At 36.6% G+C, this 19,918-nt stretch overlaps 3 protein-coding genes across 5 annotated transcripts; 2 read left to right on the forward strand and 1 right to left on the reverse strand.

The window, feature by feature from the left end:
* Positions 1 to 2,767: 2,767 nt before the first annotated feature.
* On the forward strand, positions 2,768 to 11,898 carry cabp2b (calcium binding protein 2b). 3 transcript variants are annotated; one of them, XM_055178971.2, is made up of 7 exons: positions 2,768 to 3,719; positions 4,230 to 4,472; positions 8,847 to 8,877; positions 8,961 to 9,092; positions 10,841 to 10,950; positions 11,031 to 11,178; positions 11,296 to 11,898. In XM_055178971.2, the coding sequence occupies exons 1-7, from the start codon at positions 3,636 to 3,638 to the stop codon at positions 11,319 to 11,321; spliced, it is 774 nt and encodes a 257-aa protein (XP_055034946.1). In that variant the 5' UTR covers positions 2,768 to 3,635; the 3' UTR covers positions 11,322 to 11,898. The 3 variants fall into 3 exon arrangements, with proteins under 3 accessions (XP_055034946.1, XP_055034948.1, XP_055034947.2); XM_055178973.2 differs by lacking the exons at positions 2,768 to 3,719; positions 4,230 to 4,472 and adding an exon at positions 6,585 to 7,465; XM_055178972.2 differs by lacking the exons at positions 2,768 to 3,719; positions 4,230 to 4,472 and adding an exon at positions 7,513 to 7,873.
* An 804-nt stretch (positions 11,899 to 12,702) lies between these two features.
* crybb1l1 (crystallin, beta B1, like 1) lies at positions 12,703 to 14,742 on the reverse strand. Its single transcript, XM_055179027.2, has 6 exons — positions 14,629 to 14,742; positions 14,083 to 14,180; positions 13,886 to 14,004; positions 13,664 to 13,796; positions 13,445 to 13,587; positions 12,703 to 13,339 (listed from the first exon to the last, which is right to left on the reverse strand). The coding sequence occupies exons 2-6, from the start codon at positions 14,173 to 14,175 to the stop codon at positions 13,168 to 13,170; spliced, it is 660 nt and encodes a 219-aa protein (XP_055035002.1). The 5' UTR covers positions 14,176 to 14,180; positions 14,629 to 14,742; the 3' UTR covers positions 12,703 to 13,167.
* Positions 14,743 to 16,728: 1,986 nt separating this feature from the next.
* cryba1l1 (crystallin, beta A1, like 1) lies at positions 16,729 to 19,141 on the forward strand. The gene is made up of 6 exons (XM_055179028.2): positions 16,729 to 16,849; positions 17,167 to 17,249; positions 17,336 to 17,454; positions 17,540 to 17,681; positions 17,775 to 17,917; positions 18,637 to 19,141. The coding sequence occupies exons 2-6, from the start codon at positions 17,175 to 17,177 to the stop codon at positions 18,782 to 18,784; spliced, it is 627 nt and encodes a 208-aa protein (XP_055035003.1). The 5' UTR covers positions 16,729 to 16,849; positions 17,167 to 17,174; the 3' UTR covers positions 18,785 to 19,141.
* Positions 19,142 to 19,918: the final 777 nt, after the last annotated feature.

The following is a 19,918-nucleotide window of genomic DNA, read 5'->3' on the forward strand; positions in this document are numbered from 1 at the left end:
CCAAGCTACACATTTACAACAATAAAAATAAACAATATAAAATCATAAAAACTAAGTGCATGATTTGATTGAATGTGTTGAGCATGTATCTCAGAAAAGCATTGCCTTTATTATTAACAGTATCAAACTCGAACCAGTAGAGATAGTTAAGGTGGGGCTACTGGATGTAGTCATTGGTATAAGCAGTGGTGTAGTGCAGGGTATACGCAGGTATACGGAGTATACCCACCTCTTTTTTTTGATGGCATGGGGTATACCCACTTCTACTGGGGGCATAAATTAAGAGTATACCCACTTCTACTGGGGACATAAATTAAGAGTATACCCACTTCTCCAGACACCACTACACCACTGGGTATAAGTGTAGTTAAAGGGTAACGCATATTAATGTACTGTATATGGGCATTTTCCTATGTTTCCTGCCTTGTCCATCACATTAATTTCCACATCACTGATTGGAAGGCGGGAGGCGCTCGCTATTTTTTTATTTCCCATGTAAAGAGCTTCCAGTTGGTGTCTCCTGCATCTGCCATGCTATCTTTTAACTGGCTGTAGCTAGCGAAGTTAGAGGAGGTTGACTCGCAGCACTCAACATGTGTGCTTTTTTCCACTTGGCAAGCCGAACGGACGTGACATGGGGCGTGGCAGCATTGACTATTCCATTTTTTAAACTCGATGTTCGAAGTTGTGACTTAATTTCGATCGATTTCACTCCGCCCAAGTAGCAGTGCTTCACCTTCTGAGTATTGTATGTATACTGTTAAAAGACCGCTGTGTCTCATATGAACTTGTTATTTGTACATGGTGTGACCACACAAATCACAACACACAAATAGGAAAATGTTTGCGTTATTTTGTCATTTATTGGAAGCAGTATACTAGCTGGAGCCATTCACTTCCAGTCTTTATGCTAAGCTAAGCTAGCGGGGGCTGCGTTAGACAGAGCTACAGGACGCACGGAGATGAGAAAGGTATGTATGGACTTATCTAACTCTGGGGGATACGGTGAATAAGTTAAATTCCCAAAATGTGGGCGTGTTCCTTTAACAAGGGTTTATTATTGTCCACATGCACTTTTTTGATTTATTGATTATTATTTACAAATATATATATATATTTTTATTCCCAAAACAATTCGTTTTCTAAAAAGGTGTATTTGTAACACAGGTGTAGTGCTTTTCTACTGAATCAATTTTTTTAAATCTATAAAAAACATTTTTATTTACAGATTTTTAATTTAATTTTAAAATATGAACATCATGGATTATAATTTAGTGTGTGGGATTATAGGTTATCTGAAGTATAGCTATGAATCAGAAATGAGAAAGGCCAAGTGAACTTGAGAAAGTCAAGAGTGTTCTTTTCCCTGTGATGTTTAATTCATCTCAACGAGACGGTTTGCATGTCTGGGCTGAGATAAAATATCTACACCTAAATTTGGCACAGAAGGAAATGATCCAATACGTTTACAGTAGTTTTTCATTTGCTTTATGTAACGGCTTTATGTAACGGCATGGAAATTGAGGGTAAATGTATAGGGTAAACTTGATACCATCTTCTGTGCCACAACATGAAAAAAAGGCACTGTGTAAGGACCTAAACAGACAAATTTATGGTTTATTATCTTCAAACACACTACAAAAAGACATGTGGACATAGGCAGTGTTACATTAATTTGTTACGCAATTACACAATAAGACAGTCATTAGATATCCAAGTAAAATTGACTTGTTACTCAATCCTGCAGTTTTACATTTCGGTTTTGTCGTCAACAAACAGTGTCCTTTTTACTCCCCCATTACCCTAAGTTTATTCTGAGGTCACCACATGTGACGCACAAATGCAAGCACTTTTTTAATCTCCTCTTTCATTTTCAATCAGCAAAGGTTTTCTTTCTTTCTGACTGTGGCTCTTTATCAAATATACAACAGGTGAAAAAGTTTGAGAGAGATTTTGTGCTATAAATATTAACTGATTAAATAAATATTTAAAGTGTTAAGTAATAGATATTGCATTTCAATTCAGCGGTCAAATATAGGAATATGAAATTATGTATGTCTTTGTAACACATGTGCAGTTCTTTCCTACATTTAACATTACATTTTGAAATATGCACATAATAGATAATTTAGTGTGTGAGATTGCAAATTATCTGAAGTGTAACAACCTAAGAGATTATTATTCCTTATACCACTTGTCTGTTGAATGCTGTATTCTGATTGGCTGAGAAATGTTCCGTGGGTATGCATTAATTTCAGATAACCGCACACCTAACTTGTCAAATGTCTTAAATATAGGCACCAGAGCAATGTTTGTGGTAACCGTGGTATAAGAGGAATGATGGACTCCGGTCCTTTGAATTATTTGAAAATAATGCACACCCGCTGTGTGCATTGTTTTCTTATAATTCGGTGGCCCGTCGTCAATTATTCCTTACAAAACAACTGGAAGCATCTATGTGCGCATGTGCAATGTTTCTAAATCAGGAGTGAGAAGGCCGAGTGATCTTGAGAAAGTCAAGGGTGTTCTCTTTCCTATGATGTTTAATTCATTTTAACGAGACGGTTCATGTATAGGATGTTGATGTATGGGCTCATGTCCATGAATCTGCTGTGACAATTTTTTTATGATTTCAAATGACCTAACCAAAAAAGTATAATCCAAAATATGTAGCATTTTAGGAATGTTTGTAACCAAAATTATCAGATACCCGATTGACTTCCATAGGAGGTTAAATGCATACTACGGAAGTCAATGGGGCCTTTGATTGGTTTGGTTCAAAATATTACTTAAAATATCTTCCTTCGTGTTCATCAGAGGAAATAAATGCATACATGTTTCTAACAACATGAGAGTGAGTAAATGATGACAGAATTTTCATTTTTTTGGTGAACTATTTCTTTAATGTATAAACATTTATGACTGTCAATGCTTCCTTTTACAAATATAAGCACTATAGGGTGAATTCAAGTACATTGGGACACTTTTTGTCAAAGTGTCTCAGTATACATGAATATTGCTCATAAAGTTATTTAAGGGGTTCTGTGTGGCATCGAGTATCTTTTTTTATAAACATGTAATATATTGGTTATGCCAAATTTGTTTGTCAGATTTCACCCAACCTGGTACTTGTTAACAATCCAATCCACATCAGTATACAGCCCTTAACTTTGTAAAAAAAAAACATGACACAGAGGAAGAACGAAAGGTAAGGAGAGAAAGGTATCGGATGTATAGTGTGTCACCCGAATGTAAGAAGGCCACCAAAAGACATGTTATACTTCAGTCCATCTTCATCCGGCTGGACCAAACACAATCTTTCTGTTTGCTAAGAGAGAAGCAGAGACTAATGAGAACTGTTAGATTCTACCGGAGGACATCAAATTTTGAAATATTAAAAAATGTGGCAGAGGTTTGAATATATTTCTATGGATTTTTGAAAAGGATGCTGATGTACTGCTGAAAACTTCACGAAAACACTTTGAGTTGCAGAATAAAATTCTTAGAAGTACAACTGTCATTGTTCTGAGGAAACTTCAAATAGGCCCATATTGGGAGGGGTAAAACAGGTGTTGTCTTACTGTGTGTGAGAGAGAGACAAAGAAGAGGAAGAGAGCCGTGCTATTGTTGCAGCGATGTTCATGATTATTCGAGAAGGATCGGCAGGTGTGCAAGGTAGCCCAGGAATGACCGCTCCACAGGAGAGAACAGCAAAACAGGTAGGCCTATGTAATGTCTGTATATGTGTCTGCGACTATAAAATGGCTATAAAATGTCAAACTGTTACTACTTTCCTGTTGTTCACCTGGTATAGCATGATGATGCTCTGTGGGTTCCCATTGATGTACTTAGAAAATGTATAGCTTGGTTGCATTGCATGTAAAAATATTTGCACCAATGTAATGATGCAGATGTCCTGTCCAAGCTTAATGTGAATAGCCAACTAAAAGTAGTTTATTGGTTGGTTAAAACTCCTAAAACGTCTAAACACTGTGGTTCTGTGAGCTCCCATTCAACGGCATGAGTTTGGGGCGGGGCTATCTGTTTGTCCAACTAATGGAGGACAAGGAGAGTGTTCAAGAAACCTGTTTGATCCTTATTGTAGTTCTGCTTGTGCTTGTTGAGAAATAGAAGTTACATATAACTTTTTTATTATAATTAGTTATAGTTATCAGTAACTTAATAACTTTCCCTGGTTAATTTTTTTGATTCGATGTGCATTTTGACAGGTCCAGGCTGCGATTAAGAAGAAGGTGGAGAAGCAGAGGAAACAAGTTGAAATGGGTGTGGTGGAGGCATTTACCAGTAATACAAAAGCTAAAACGGGAAAGAAAAGAAATAAGGCCGTTCAAGCTCTCAATAGTGCTAAAGATGATGAGAAAGGAGATGAAGAGGCACCTGGTGAGACTGGGGAATCGAAGAAGAATGAGGAAATGGATCTTGAAGAAATTGTCCAATCTGTTTTCGGCCAAGTAAGACTTTCTTTTTGACCAACACACACCCTTGCGGGACGCCCTTTAAAACCCCTGTCTACTACCCTCTAAAAATGGCTGGGTTGTTTCAAAAACCGGTAGTAACTAAATGGTTTGGTAAAGTTAGACAAACCCAGTCATTTGGTTTAAATTAACCCATGCCTTAGATTTGGGCAGTGGCGGCCGGTGACTTCTTTTTTTGAGGGCGCTCAATGCGAAGTTCGCCACAACATGTATGTAGCCCGTCATGTGTGTGGTTCGTCATTTTAAAATATGTGTTCTGAGCGTTGAGAGATCCTATGTGCAAGTGTGTCTTGTCGAGATAGGTGCCTGCTGTAGATGCGCCTAAAGGGTTTATGATAAAAGAGACGCTCGCGTTTGCCAGGTACTCACATAATCTCATGCGTAATCAGAGTTTACCGTTAAGGGAGTGTCTTGAACGTGAGCGTCTCTTTTATCATAAACGGCTTTGACACATGTGCAGCAGGCACCCACCCTGACAAAACACGTGATGCACATGGTTCACATGACACAACAAACACATATTTTGAAAACGCAAGCATGCAACACACATGACACTCCGAACACTTATTTTGAATTTGCGCCCCTCGGATGAGCAGTCATGAGCCTACAATGGATTTGGGTCAAATACGGATATTTTTGGGTGAACTATCCCTTTAAGTTAAATCAGCTGTTGGGTTTGTTGTCCTTATTTTAACCAGCCATGGGTTAAAACATACACTATAGATAGATATAATGAACTACTTCATTTCTAAGTAGTTAGATGCCTGCCAGACACAAAATAACAGGTTAAGGGGCTGTTCTAACTAGTCTCTTCTCATGGTTCAGCTTCTGATGACCTGACTTTAGTATTTCGGTGTTGCGTTCCTACACCAGGATAATCTTGCTCCAGTCCTATTCACTTGATATTGAGCTTGGATCACCAGTGGTGAGCACACTAGAAACACAATCTTGCCCACTCACCTTCCTGGAAGAGGGATCATTGTTTGCTATTTTCATCATTATTTAATTGGCTTGGAGACATGGATAGCTGCGCAGAAGTTTAGAATGATGGAGTTAGGAATCATTGCGTTAATATTGAATGAATCTTCTTGAAAGTTTTCGATGAAACTTTATACGTTGGTTTAAGTCACTTGAGAATGGATATTAAACGGCAACACTTAAAAAACAGCTTGTAAACATAAATGCATTATAGTAAATGCATTAGCTAACATTACCAAACAATGAAGAATATAGTTTTTCAGCACATTTTAATTCTTGTTAATGCTAGTTAGAGTCAATAGAGTTATTCATTTTAGTGCATGCACTCTAAAAAATATGGTTTAACTTAAAAAAGCAAGTTACCTGGTTGTCTTGAGTTATTAGTTGACACAACAATTTTTACTTTTTTTATTTAACTTATATGTTTAAGGCATCCGGATAACTTACTTTTTAAAGTTAAGAACCAACAAATCTTTTATATAGTGTGGTGCATTAATGTTACTAGTTACAATGCTTGAATTTATAAATGTATTAAATGCAGAAATTAACATGAATAATAACAAATACAACCTAAGTTAATTAGTCTGACATCTGATTATACTTATAATAAAATATAGTATTGAACTGGATACAAGACTTGCTTTTGCCTAAATATGTGAGAAAAAAAGTAGTTTAATTCCTATGCATTTTAATAATAAATTCGATCAATTAATCCCATTACACATTACATGCATCTACATGAAATTTGTTGTAGGCATGTTGTGATCCCTGTTGACATATATACCCCAAAAATTGTTTTTGCTATACATTTACAGAGCACTATATTTTTATTACTACTAACATATTTTGCAGTTCTATTTAACATCAGATTTTGATGTTATTTTGATCACATTCGGAAATTCATAATTCCAGTCACTCATACAGTGACCTCAAATGATTCAACTTTTGTGGATGCTACATATGATATGGCAACCAAATGTGCACATTTACCAACACTACATCACACTACACATGCTTTACTGTTGTTAAATAATACAGAGCAGATTTGCGGAGCATAAAGATATACAAAAAACCATCATGGTGACACACTTTTATTATTGATGTGTGTGCACATGTGTGTGTGTGGATTAAAGCAGAATTCACAGGCTTCTCACACAGAGTAAAGCTGCTGGGATTTATTCAAATGAATGTGGATTAAGTAGAGTTTGTCTCTTTCGTCTGGCCAAAAATGTGTTTTTGTTTAGACTGGAATTATCACACCAAAGACACAATATTGTTTACATCTCATTGGCCAAAATGATATCATGGCAATGACACATAGAGGATATAGCATTTCTTTTAAATGGTCATGCATGGTTATTGACCGATAATAATAATAATAATAATAATCTTAAAATAACTAAATATTGTTTAATTAATGGATATACTCAAACTCTTATCATTCGTACCACCTCACTATTGATTGTCAAATCTTTCTTTCTCCTTTTCTCCATCTCATCATCCCATGTCTTTGCGTCTTTAATCTGAGATGGAGGGATTAAAAAAGCTTCTAGTTTTCTCATCCAATTCTCACCCTCCCTTTACCCCCCAATCCTTTACTCTCTCAACTTGCACATAAAATCATTTGTATGGGACTGCAATCTGAAGGCAGTGAGACAGATAAATAGATTAGGGAGACATTTGTTTATTCTGTGAAATGACGATGTCATGATTATTCTTGCTTTGTCAGAAAATTTAAAGCGAATGAAGAATAGAGAACGCAAATGTTTAAATCTTTTACTGTTTTGGGAGGAATTTAAATAGCTGTGAAGTAAAAAAACACTTTGTGTTCTGAATATGAAAGCAGGCGAATGTCATGTCGGCATTTCACTTAATGAATTAGGAACATAATAACGCTGAAAGGAGGGCATATAAGAAAAGCTGTGCAGCGTCATCAGTTCTGAATCATGGGAAACTGCACCAAAGCAACAATGAAAAACAAAATGAGCAAGGTAAGACATTTATTATTTAAAGGTCAGGGCTTGTGTATCTGTGTCTCTAACTAACTGTCTTTTTATGTTAAGTCAGATTTGTAAGTATGTGACGAAGTGAGAGGATACCTTTACCTAATTTAGATGTCTACATCATAGTTCGTAGTTCAAGGCAAATTTACTAAACTGTCCTTAATTAGATTGTCTCAAAATAAAATTTGGCCCCACCCTAAGGGTGTGACTGAGGATAAATGGCACAGGGTGGTGACACCAGGGCTCCGCCCACCTGGAGTAGCAGATGGAGAAAAGGAAGTTGCATCTGAGTTTAAGGAGTCATTAAATGCATTAGTCCAAAACTGCACAATGCTACATAACATCGTCGGACCAGCATGCATCTTCCTAAGACAAGGCTTCGTGAAGTCACAGCTCGTATGTAAAAACTACAACTAAGACATCATTATCTATGCATTAATATTAACATGACATCATCTGCATCACTCTTTACAGCACAATGTTATTATCATACTTGTGGCTCATACTGTTTGTTACATTTGATCTCATCCACTAATGTGTTTTGTTGTGAAAGAGCGTTCAGGATATCCAAAGATATGAAATGCATGTTGAAGCATCCAGTAGTGATTGCAGATTTATTTAATCTCTGAAAAGTTGTTAAACCTACGGTAGATGCCATTCTTTATGACGCAATACATTTTTTACTGTTTTGTGGCGTGGCATTATGTGTTCAGCCAAAAAAATTTGTTGTTGATAAACACAAGACAGTGCTCATTAAACAGACTTCTTGCTTTTCTTCCAACTGCATCATTTTAAATATAATATTTATGACTAAGGTCTATTGTTAAAATTTGCTATTATATTGAATTGTTACAATGATTTAAAGATTTGCTCAAGCTGAATGAATGTATTGTGAATGGATGGTCACATGAATTGCGATGTTTTTTTAAATTGTAATGAATTGAACAAAGTATGAGACTTCAACTGAGAAAAGAATCAGTGCTATAAACACGAATCAGCTTTTCCATCAGGATTTTCTCATACGGCACTCCATTTAACCTCATCCACTCTCCGGACAATTTTGTGTGTATCTCCTCAAGTTAAACCTTCTAAATCTCCTTAACTACAGTACATCTGTTGCCAGGCAACTTTCCTATAGTATGTAATCTATATCACCACATTTTAACACAATGGTACCAACCTTCAAAAATGTTTAGTTTCATGAGATCTATCTTTACTTTAATAAGTACATATTTTATTTCTATATGCCTACTCACGTGTTTTGTTTAGGTCTATTGAATGATTCAGAAAAAGAGCGAGAGGAGTCAGGTGTTAAATGCATTATGTTTACCCTCATATCTTTGTTTTTCTTTCTGCCTTGATCAAACAGGACCGAGAACTGCGTCCAGAAGAAATCGAAGGTATTCACAAAAAGCACACACGTCACACAATGATCAGTTTCGAGAGCATTGTAATCTATGTATCAACTTTTATGTGCTTATAGAACTAAGAGAAGCCTTTAAAGAGTTTGATAGGAATAAAGGATACATACACTGCACGGACCTGGGCGAATGCATGCGAAATATGGGATACATGCCGACAGAGATGGAACTCATTGAACTGAGTCAACAAATCAGTGAGTGACATCAGCACCGAAAATCTGATATGGAAAATGTTTGATTATAAAAAAGCAACAGAAACAAAGGTTATGGCAAACGAAGAAAATGTGACCCATGTCTGAACCCACACTGTAAAAAATAAATGCAGCAAGAACCTACTATTTTAAGTTTTGACTTGTGAAAAGTTGAGATAACTTATAAAAACTAGTTGTTTAACTTAAAGGTGCAGAGTGTAATTTTTAGAAGGATCTCTTGACAGAAATGCAAAATAATATTCAAAACTAAATTATCAGGGGTGTATAAAGACCTTTTTATAATGAACTGTTATGTTTCTATTACCTTAGAATGAGACTTTTTTTTCTACATACACAGAGGGTCCCCTTACGTGGAAGTCACCATTTTGTGCCGCCATGAATCTACAGAAGCCCTTAATGGACAAACTTTTTTTATTAAGTTGTCTCCGTCAATTACATCTTTTTCCAGTGGCGGGTACCATAGCTTCTCTATGCGTTTCAAAACGAAGGATGAGCAGTGGACTGAGCCGTTGGATGCAATTCGCAACCTCACCACTGGATGCCGCTAAAATTTACACACTGCACCTTTAATTTGATAAGTTAAAGTAGCATAAAAATATATGTTGATTTGACAAAAATGTAGCTAAATAAAAAATTTTATTTTAGAAATTTAGATTTACTGTTTTCTACATAAAATCATCCTATATAATATAAAGAACATTTTGTAAAAATATGAATCAGTGAAACTGAGTATAAGGTCATGTCAACGATTGAAGTTAATGAATGAGATCAGAATTGGATGCTCATAATTTCAAAATCAGATTATAAGACTTTAGCCTGGATTTTACAGACAGGGTCACATATATTTTAGTTTCTGCACTATTTTAAGTCGCAATAATTTATGAGCAAATTTGTTATCGTTATTCATTATCATATTTTAGATTTCCTTTTTCATCCTTGGATCATCAGGTTATGCACAAACGTGTGCAAATATATGCTTATTCGAATGCATGTCAGTAAAAGAGGAACATACTGTACAGTACTAGATACCAAAATAATACTAAGAGAGCATTTTTACATGTGGTCTTATAGGGACGCTCTACTTTTTTTGGGAGTGTGCTGGTTTTCCAGCTCACCTAGAATTAAACATTTAATTTTTACGTTTTGCAATCCATTCGGCCGATCTCCGGGTCTGGCGGTGCCATTTTTGGCATGGCTTGGCACAATCCATTGAATCTGATTGGACCATTAGCATCGCACTAAAAGATTATGCAGTATCTGAAAGTGGTCCCCTTGGTAACTTTCAATAGCAGTGGACTGTTTTCAGGCACTGCGTAATATCATTGCACCTCTTGCAGCCATGGTACGGCAACAAAGTCTTTGATTATTACGCCAGAATGAGAGTATAGTTCCTAGACATATCTGACTAGAAAATCGCAAATTTTAATTTTCCATCAGTCTTAGTATGTAACTACAGAAGAGTCAAGTTTTAAATAGGAAAAATATTAAAATCTTTGGTTATTTTTTAGTGCGATGCTAATGGTTTAATAAGATTCAATGGATTGTGCTAAGCTATGCTAAAAGTGGTGCCGCCGGACCCGTGGATCGGCTGAATGGATTCAAAAACTGTGAAAGATCTAATGTTTAACTGGGAGCTGGAGAGTTACCATATTCTCAAGAAAAGTTGAGTGTCCCTTTAACATTTGCACCACACTGTATATGAATGACAGCATTTGATTATTTCTTTAAAGGTGGAGGTAAAATTGACTTTGAAGACTTTGTAGAGCTTATGGGTCCAAAAATGCTGGCAGAGACAGCAGACATGATCGGAGTCAAAGAGCTAAGAGATGCTTTTAAAGAGGTACACACATTCGTTCTCACACGTACACGACATAATTGCAGACTTCAGTTCCCTTATATCAGCATTTTACCGGTGTGCAGTTTGACTCTAATGGCGATGGGCAAATCAGTATCATGGAGTTAAGAGAAGCCATGAAAAAGCTGATGGGAGAACAGCTGAATTCCAGAGACATTGAAGACATTCTCCGTGACGCCGACCTCAATGGTGATGGACAGGTTGATTTTGAAGGTGAGAAAACGTTTGATATAAATGATGACCACAAATATTTGTGTATCTTATGATTTTTATTTTGGTAACATCTCCAACTCTTTTTTTTTCTGTTTCCTAAATTATTAAACCCTTCAGAGTTTGTGAGGATGATGTCACGCTGATCCAAGCCACAAGGAAATTTCACACAAGACTTTAATTTCATTATGAGACTTAATTAAGTGCAAAAATGGCCGCTGCGCTGTAGAAATACTTTGCTGCCTTGACATTTTTTGTTGAATTAGCTCGGATTTACAAGTCATTTCAACTTACCATTATTTATCTTGACTAGAGATTAGTTGTCATAACTACAGGTGAGTTGTTATAACTTATAAAATTAAGTTGACTTTTCTCAACTATATTTTATAAGTTGTGACAACTAATCTCTGTTGACATGACTTGTGAGTCTAGGTTGACTTAACAAAAAAATTTAAGGCAGCAAAGTATTTTTTACAGTGTATAGACTATTTCTTAAAGTAAATTCCTTTTTTCCATTTCATATTATAAATGAAAATTTTGATTTTACTGTACAACATGTATTAAGCAATATTTAAACAAAAAGAACAGAAAGTGTTTTTTCTGAAAATATTATATTAATGATTATTTCAATGTAATTTATGCAGAGTTGCATTTGTCTGATTATGAACTGTGTGACACTCAATTTAGTGTTTCATTTTTTTTTAAATAAAATTGTTTGGTTAATTACTTGTTTATTTTTTCTTTTGCCAGCAGATAACCAAGTTATCAAGCATCCAGCATTTTAAATTATATTTACAGTAAAGACTACAAACTTTATTTGTGTTTGGCATGTGAGATCCTCTGTTTAATGATCTTCTCAAAGAAGCTCATCCAAAACATTACCCCAACTGAAACACTATGGACATCATGCACTTATTTATTTTTAGTGGTAACAGTCCTGGCTTATAAGCAAGATATCACAAAGCAAATAACAGAAACACTTCGGTAAACCGTACACGTTCAAAAATGAAGGTAGCCTACAAAGCTGTCACTGAGGCAGTATAAAAGGTCGTAATATGTACCATTTAGGTACAAATATTTATCTTTGAACTGCCAATATGTACCTTTAAAGTACTAATATGCACTTTGTTAGGTACAAAGGTGTACCTTTTTGAAAGGGTACTGTCCCAGTGACAACTTTTGTACCTTTATTTCGGAGAGTGTAGCAGTTAATTTAGCGCAGCAATAGCGCCATCTGCTGACTACACTCTAAATATGATGGGTAGTTTCGACCCATAATTGGTTAAAATATAGAGGTTAATTTAACCTAGTGGTTAGGTTTGTCCATATTTTACCCAACCATGGGTTGAAACAACCCAGTATTTTGTGGAAGTTTAAAGGCTTACCAAAGTGACTTTCTGACATCCTCCATAAAAAAAACTCATAGTTAAAATATGAAAAGCTTGACTCTCCTAAAATACAAATGTATTTTTTATCCACTTATCATGTATTATTTTATATTTAAATAAAATACAACGCACCAAATGATAGATTCACAAAGATTTATTGAAAAGATGAGCAGCAGGATTTTGTACAGCAGGCAAAGGGAGATACATAGGGCACGGGAGCTTTCCTCTCCTCATCCCTTCGTCTCTCTCTCCCTCTTTCCATTCTCCTGAAGAAAGGGGGTTTGTGGGAAGGTAAATGAACGGATAACAATAAATAATGAAAGGTGAAAAAAGCTATGACGCAGGAGAGAAAGAGAGGAACTAGCGAGTAAGAGGGATGTATGGTTATCTCTGCAACCAACAGAGAAACATAGAGACCTGCTGGGCATGTTCGGCCTTGTGACCAGCAAGGTGAGCCAGGGAGTCTGTCATCCATTTAACATCCACCCCTCATAACACGGCAACATGGGGAAGATGCAGCCCCTCAGATATCTTTTCTCCTCTCCTTTCTCTTGCGGCCCTCTCCCTCTCGTCCACCCCTCCTCTTCCTCTCCTGGTCCGGCCCTCACTTGCTGGCCATGGTGTAGCAGCCGTGGGGGTGCCACTGCATGTCGCGGATACGCCTCACAGACTGGAACTGAGGCCAACGGGCACCGTACTCATTAAAGTGTCTGTATTCGCCCTTCTCCAGCAGGTACTGGCTGCCACGATATCCGGGGTACTGATAACCAACCCAGCTGAGAAAACCAAGGCCAGGGATTATTTAAAACTTTGTACGATTTACACTGAAATAAATAATTTAAATTAACTGTATGTGAATTTGGGGCATATAAGCTACTTACGTTCCACAGCTGACCATGATGCTGCCGACCCTATCTGTAAACCCATATGAGAACAGGCTGGGAACGTCATCGTCCATGATCTCCATCTTGCGGCCCTTGTATTCACCCACCTCATACAGGCAGATCTTGTGCTTCTCAGGGTCCTTTGAGAGAAAAAGCCATGTGTTTTGTTAGATGAACACAAAGATTGAATGTAGGAGAGCACTGCGTGTTACGCACCATTCTGATGGGTCTGAAGGAAAGCAGGTAGTCGTTCTTCTGGCAGTTGCTCCAAGAATCCCAGCGAGGATACTCGCCCTTCTCCAGGATGTACATCTCTCCGCAGAAGTTCATCTGCTCAAAGCCCACAAAACTACAGAATAAAATAAAAAGAGTGAGTAGTGACTTGTTTCTTCTTTTATGACTTTGTAATATACATACAAAATATACAGAGTTACTTACGGACCGCACTCCACACGTAGAGAGCGAACTCTGTCCATGCCCATATCGCAAACATTCATGCACTCAGCGTTAATCTCAATCATACGCCCCTGGAAATTTTCTTGGTCAAACACATACATCTAACAGAGAGAGAGAAAGCTGTTAGTACAAGACTGAGTCCAACCTTCAAGCATGTTTACATTTTCATATAGTTTTACCTTGTAGGACATCATGCCCATCTCGGACTTCTTGGTCTGGGCTGCCCTGCCGTCAGTCTGGGAGGCGGTCTTTTTATCTCCACTGGAAGACATGATGCCTGGAGTAAAATAATAAAATAAGTACTAAGTTATAAAAAATTTATTAATTTTTATATAAAATATAGAAATTGTGGCGTATACCACATTATATGTATTTTATTCAAATCTATGCTGTAGGACAGAGAGGGGATAAAAGAGCGATTTAGTATATACAAATTTGGCTGTGGATGTGGCTCATCTTTGGAGCAAACTTATCCTAAAAATAAATTGGGAGAAATGTCATGCTGAACTAAAAAAAACCTTACTCTCCAAAAAGGAAAAAAATGGTTTACCGTATATATATTTTTTTAAATAAAAAGACAATAAGAAGCATCTCTTTTTATTTTATATATGGAAAACAGAACAGATCGGACATTGTGGATAAAATATGCAAAAGACTATTTTACGTGAACTACTACTTTTAATGCAAGTTTTATGTATGTGTGAGTGGATATTTTTCTGTCTTACCTGTGTGTTGAGTGCGCGTGTCCGTACCCAGGGTTTACTCTGAGAGTGTTTGTGTCCGGTTGTGCCCCCAGCTCTTATACCCTGGCGCTGAGTCTATGGGGATTACAATGAGACAACAAAATGTGCAGCATTCAGCATATTCACAGAAAAGCCTCACGTCATCAGCACAAAGAAAGAGTGTGTTAGAGATAGTAAGACATATAAATGAATCAGTGAAAACAACTCATTACACAATTATATATCTTCAATCTTGGACAATCTCCAGTTTTTAATTGTCTAGCCATGAATGGACTTTTCTTTATCAGTACCCTTTGGGTGTGTATTGATAAAAGTTAGTATAAGTTAAAGTAACATAAAAAATATATGTTGATTTGACAAAAATGCAGCATATTTTTTACAGTGGGTGCTTTTAATAGTTGCACCATTAACTTTTATATGGAAGTGAGGATTAGTTTAAAATAAAACTAGATATAAAACAGGGTACTATTGTGTTAACTATGCTTTCATTATCAGTAAAATCTTATGAAAGTCTTATTAATGTCTTATAAATTTACTCATACATACAAATTTATTTACATTTTTAAATGGTTGGGTGAGACTGGATAGTGAAGGAAAACCAGCCAACAATCCCGAGCATTATTGGTAATGTCTGTATCTTAAAAAAGCCTCTCAGGTACAACCTTATGAAGTTGGTTGAGAAAATGTGCAGTGTTGAGGGTAACGCATTACAAGTAACGTGCATTAGGTAATAATTTTACTTTTCTTAAGTAACGAGTAAAAAAAACGCATTACTTTTTAAATGTACATATTAATATTTGAGTTACTTTTTTAAAAAGTAATGCAAGTTACTTTTTTTGTTTAATTAATTTGATAAAAAATATGTACTGAATTAAACTAAACGTAGTCACATTATGCACTCTATGCGTACACGCCTGTGTGGGAACAGTTTAAGTCAGAAACTGAGATGGCAGGCCATAGTTCAACATTTTTGTGATGAAATATGCACTTTCTGAATGCAGAACTTTTCAGTCACAAAAAACACCTGCAAGGCCTGAAAGAGATCAAGCCTCAGCCAAGAAAAAGTAACGCAAAAGTAACTTAAAAGTAACATAAGCATTACTTTCCATGAAAAGTAACTAAGTAACGCAATTAGTTATTTTTTTGGGAGTAACTTAATATTGTAATGGATTACTTTTAAAAGTAACTTTCCCCAACACTGAAAATATCTATATGAGATGTTAGTACATAAAATCATTTTGATATGTTTAACGTTTAAGATATTTCTGTTACATTTATAGTAACAATCTAAAAAATGCTGGGTTATTTTCAACCCAACGTGAGTCAAAAATGGACGAGTCAGCCCCCTAGACAATTCTGGGCCGGAGCCGCTCGCTGACTTCGGCCTGGATCCGGTGCAGATCTGTCCCGGAGTTATCTGCTGTTGCTTAACCCATTATTGGGTCAAATATAAACAAAATATAAACAACAACGGCTGGGCTTGTCCCTTTTCGACCCAAATCTGGATTGAGAATAACTCAGCAAAGTGCACTGTATAATTCCCATATTTCTATTCTTTTACGGTTTGGATGACTTTATAATTATTCTAAAATGTTAATTTGGGTAAATCTGGGTAAAAATATATTTAGTAGGCTAATTCTGGTAGCCTATTGGTGTGGGTATGCCAGTAAACTTTTTTTATGAAAAATATAAGCTTACACTATAAAAAGGAAAAAGCTAGATCAACTTAAAAAAATACTTCAATTGGTAATACCAAAAAAAAAAAAACTTAAATTCACTTTTTACAGTGATAAATGTTGTGAACAACAAACTTTCCTCATGCATCCACAGCAGCTCCATTGGTTTTTACCTCTCAACACTCAGCTCAACTAATCCCAGTATTTTGGGTTCATTGTGGCTCAGACTGCTGACCAGCAGAACATACTGGAGCTTTGTGTCCCCCATTTCATCCCAAACCCAGTGAATAGTCTCGCGCGGCCACTGTGTGCCACATCTATAGTATGTGCTGAGCTGGCCTGCCTCTCCTACAGATGAGATGACATTCGCGTGCACTCTACGCGCGCCCACTTCACAATGGCCCGAGCGCGCAAATCCGTGCGCGGGCGCGTCGGTCGGTATAAAACCGGAGCGCCAGGTTCTCTCAAAGCTCTACGCAAAACAAGCGTTCAGACGCGTGCCACTCCCAAGCTTAGTGACTAAAACGGTAAGATGCCAAATTACATCTCATAGACACTGTAAGAGATCATGGCACTGTAATTAAACGAGTGGGGTCTACTTCACAACTAACTAGATTACTTTTATTATGGCCAAATTATAATAATATTTTTTTGTTTGGTTTATACAACTTTTATTGTTTTGCATTATACTATGTAAATTATTTGTAAAAAGTTTTCATTAAAAATATTATTACTAATGCAGAAACTCATTTTTAAAAACAAAGTACAGTTTCTTTGCAGTTTTCTTGCCTTGTTCAAAAGTGTTTTATTTATTTATTAATACATATTTTATATTTTTTACTAGATATTAAGATGTATAGATTCACTCGATCCCGCATGATGCAGCCCATGATCAATTCTGGCATGGGAATGGCTCCTTTCTTCAAGGTAAACTCAACTGTACATGTCAACCAATATAAAGTACATGTAATAAAACTATTATAACACACCTAACCTCTGTGCTCCCGGTGTAGGTGACGGTGTTCGAACAGGAACACTTCCAGGGAAAATGTCAGGAGTTCACTTCAGAATGCTGTAACATCCAGCAATGTGGCTTCGACAACATCCGGTCCATTCGCGTGGAGAGTGGAGCCTGGGTGTTTTGCACAAAGTACGTGTCCAGCCAACAGCATTGTTTCCCTGTATGTGGTATGACTGGATGCTCTTTCTTTCCATAGCTGGGTGGGTTATGAGCACCATGACTTCCAGGGACAGCAGTTCATCCTGGAGAGAGGAGAGTACCCTCACTGGGATGCTTACAGTGGAAACCTGTCATACCACGTGGAGAGACTTATGTCCTTTAGACCCGTCTACTGTGCTGTGAGTACATCATCTTCATTTATCTCAAAACATGTTTAATGTGTGTGTGTGTATTTATGTATTTGTATATTTTCTCTCTTGTTCTGTCTTTAGTCTCACCAAAGCAGTCGCATGGTCATCTTCGAGAAGGAGAACTTTTTGGGCCGTAGTGCAGAGCTGTGTGATGATTACCCCTCTCTGCAAGCCATGGGATGGTGTGGAACTGAAGTGGGCTCCATGCATGTGCAGTGTGGCGCGTGAGTACCCTCTTTGTTTTTTACCAAATATTAGCTATTGGGTATTTATTGGTCAAAATCTTTTTGCTTTAAAATGTTTTGGGGTTTATTGTGACAGGGGTGACTGTCAATATTCAAGAAACAGCTGTTTAACTCTCTTATTATGTATAATAATAATTGATTTCACATTGATTTCGATCTTTGACATGCTCTTACTCAGTCAATATTAAAGATAATTTAAGAATGTTCTTTACATTAAAGGTGCAGTTTGTAGATTTTAGCGGCATCTAGTGGTGAGGTTGCGAATTGAATCCTCTCTTTCAAAGCACATAGAGAACCTACGGTAGCGTCACAAGACAAACATGTCATCGCCTGAAACGCGTTTGTCTCATCGTAGTGACAAACGCCCTCTGTAGAGCAGTTTGTCCGTTTAGGGCTACTGTAGAAACATGATGCCGCAAAATGGCGGATTCCACGTAAGGGGACCCGCGGTGTATGTAGATAAAAACGGCTCATTCTAAGGTAATAAAAACAATACAGTTCATTTGTAAGGTCTTATACACCACTGAAAACATAGTTATCTATATTATATTGTATTGCTGTCAAAAAATTTACAGACTGCACCTTTAAGTAAGATGATTTAATGCAGAAAACAGTCAAATGAGCTAAGTTTCTTTATATCATTTCATCACAGCAATACAATCGCTGATTCTTTTCCCTCCATCTGTCTATGTTTGTAGTTTTGTGTGTTATGAGTTCCCAGGATACAGGGGCCGGCAGTACATTATGGAGTGTGAGAGGCACAGCGGAGACTACCAGCACTGGAAAAACTGGGGTTCCCACAGCCAGACCCCTCAGATCCAGTCCATCCGCAGAATCCACCACTAAGAGCTTAGCCTTACCAGGGGACACTACACCGATCACCCTACCGCCCGACAAACACTTCATTCACACGTACACATTCCTGCACTTTTCCCTGAAGAGTCTTTCTATTGCTAAGAACACAACACACGTATCCAAACTCTATACATACCACCCTGTCTTACATGAGGGTGTCAATCATTTACTGACAGTGGTTTATGTCAGGTGCTAAATAACACCCCCTGAGGTGGTACACACAACAAATGCAATATAAGCTATGTTTGGCTGTATCCCTGTAAGGGGACTGACCGAGAGCTGCTCAGGTGTAATGTATAGGAGGATTATAAGAACATCACAAACCAATAAATAAACTTATGTTCACTTCAGTGACTATGTGCAGTTATTGTGTGTGAGAAAAAAAGCTATGCACAACAAAGGTTGAGATTAAGATGTAAGCACTTCAATTTTGACAATGGAAATGGATAACGCACTCAATTCTTATTTCCATATATTGAACAAGATGTAAAGTTGTTTAGTGTTAAACACAAAGTAGTGCAAAAACATTTTAAATGCAGAACTAATGTTTCACTAGCATCAGGATATTTCATAAAACTCAAAAATAAGATGATAATAAATTATACATAGATAAAGCATAAGATATAATATAATATAATAAAAGACGCTTCGCAACGGGTCCTGAGTGAATACACTGTCGGGGCTTATTTCTGCAATAACAACCGGCTGCCTATACATTATCCCTCTTATAACACAGCTATTTACCTCATAAGTAAGGTAAGGAACATTAAATATAGATTTGAAATATTTAATTTGCCATTTTTTAACAAATGAAGACCTTTTAACAAGGATAACCTGTTTACTTTCGGTTTTAAGATAAGACGTTCAAATGTCACAAATACACTATTTGGCTTAATTATTTGTAAATATAATGTCAAATACATTATTAAATACAAATTTATATTTAATTTTGGTGTATATAATATACTATATAATATATATTTGTGACCCTGTCTGTAAAATCAAGGTTAAAGTCTCAATCTAATTCTGAGAATCAAAGTTGGATTTTATTAATTGATTTCACTTTACTTTTAATATTTTTTATGACTTTACTCAGTCGATATTAAAGATATCAAGGTTATATTT

Source organism: Misgurnus anguillicaudatus, chromosome 16 (assembly GCF_027580225.2).
Source record: "Misgurnus anguillicaudatus chromosome 16, ASM2758022v2, whole genome shotgun sequence".
Taxonomy (NCBI): domain Eukaryota; kingdom Metazoa; phylum Chordata; class Actinopteri; order Cypriniformes; family Cobitidae; genus Misgurnus; species Misgurnus anguillicaudatus.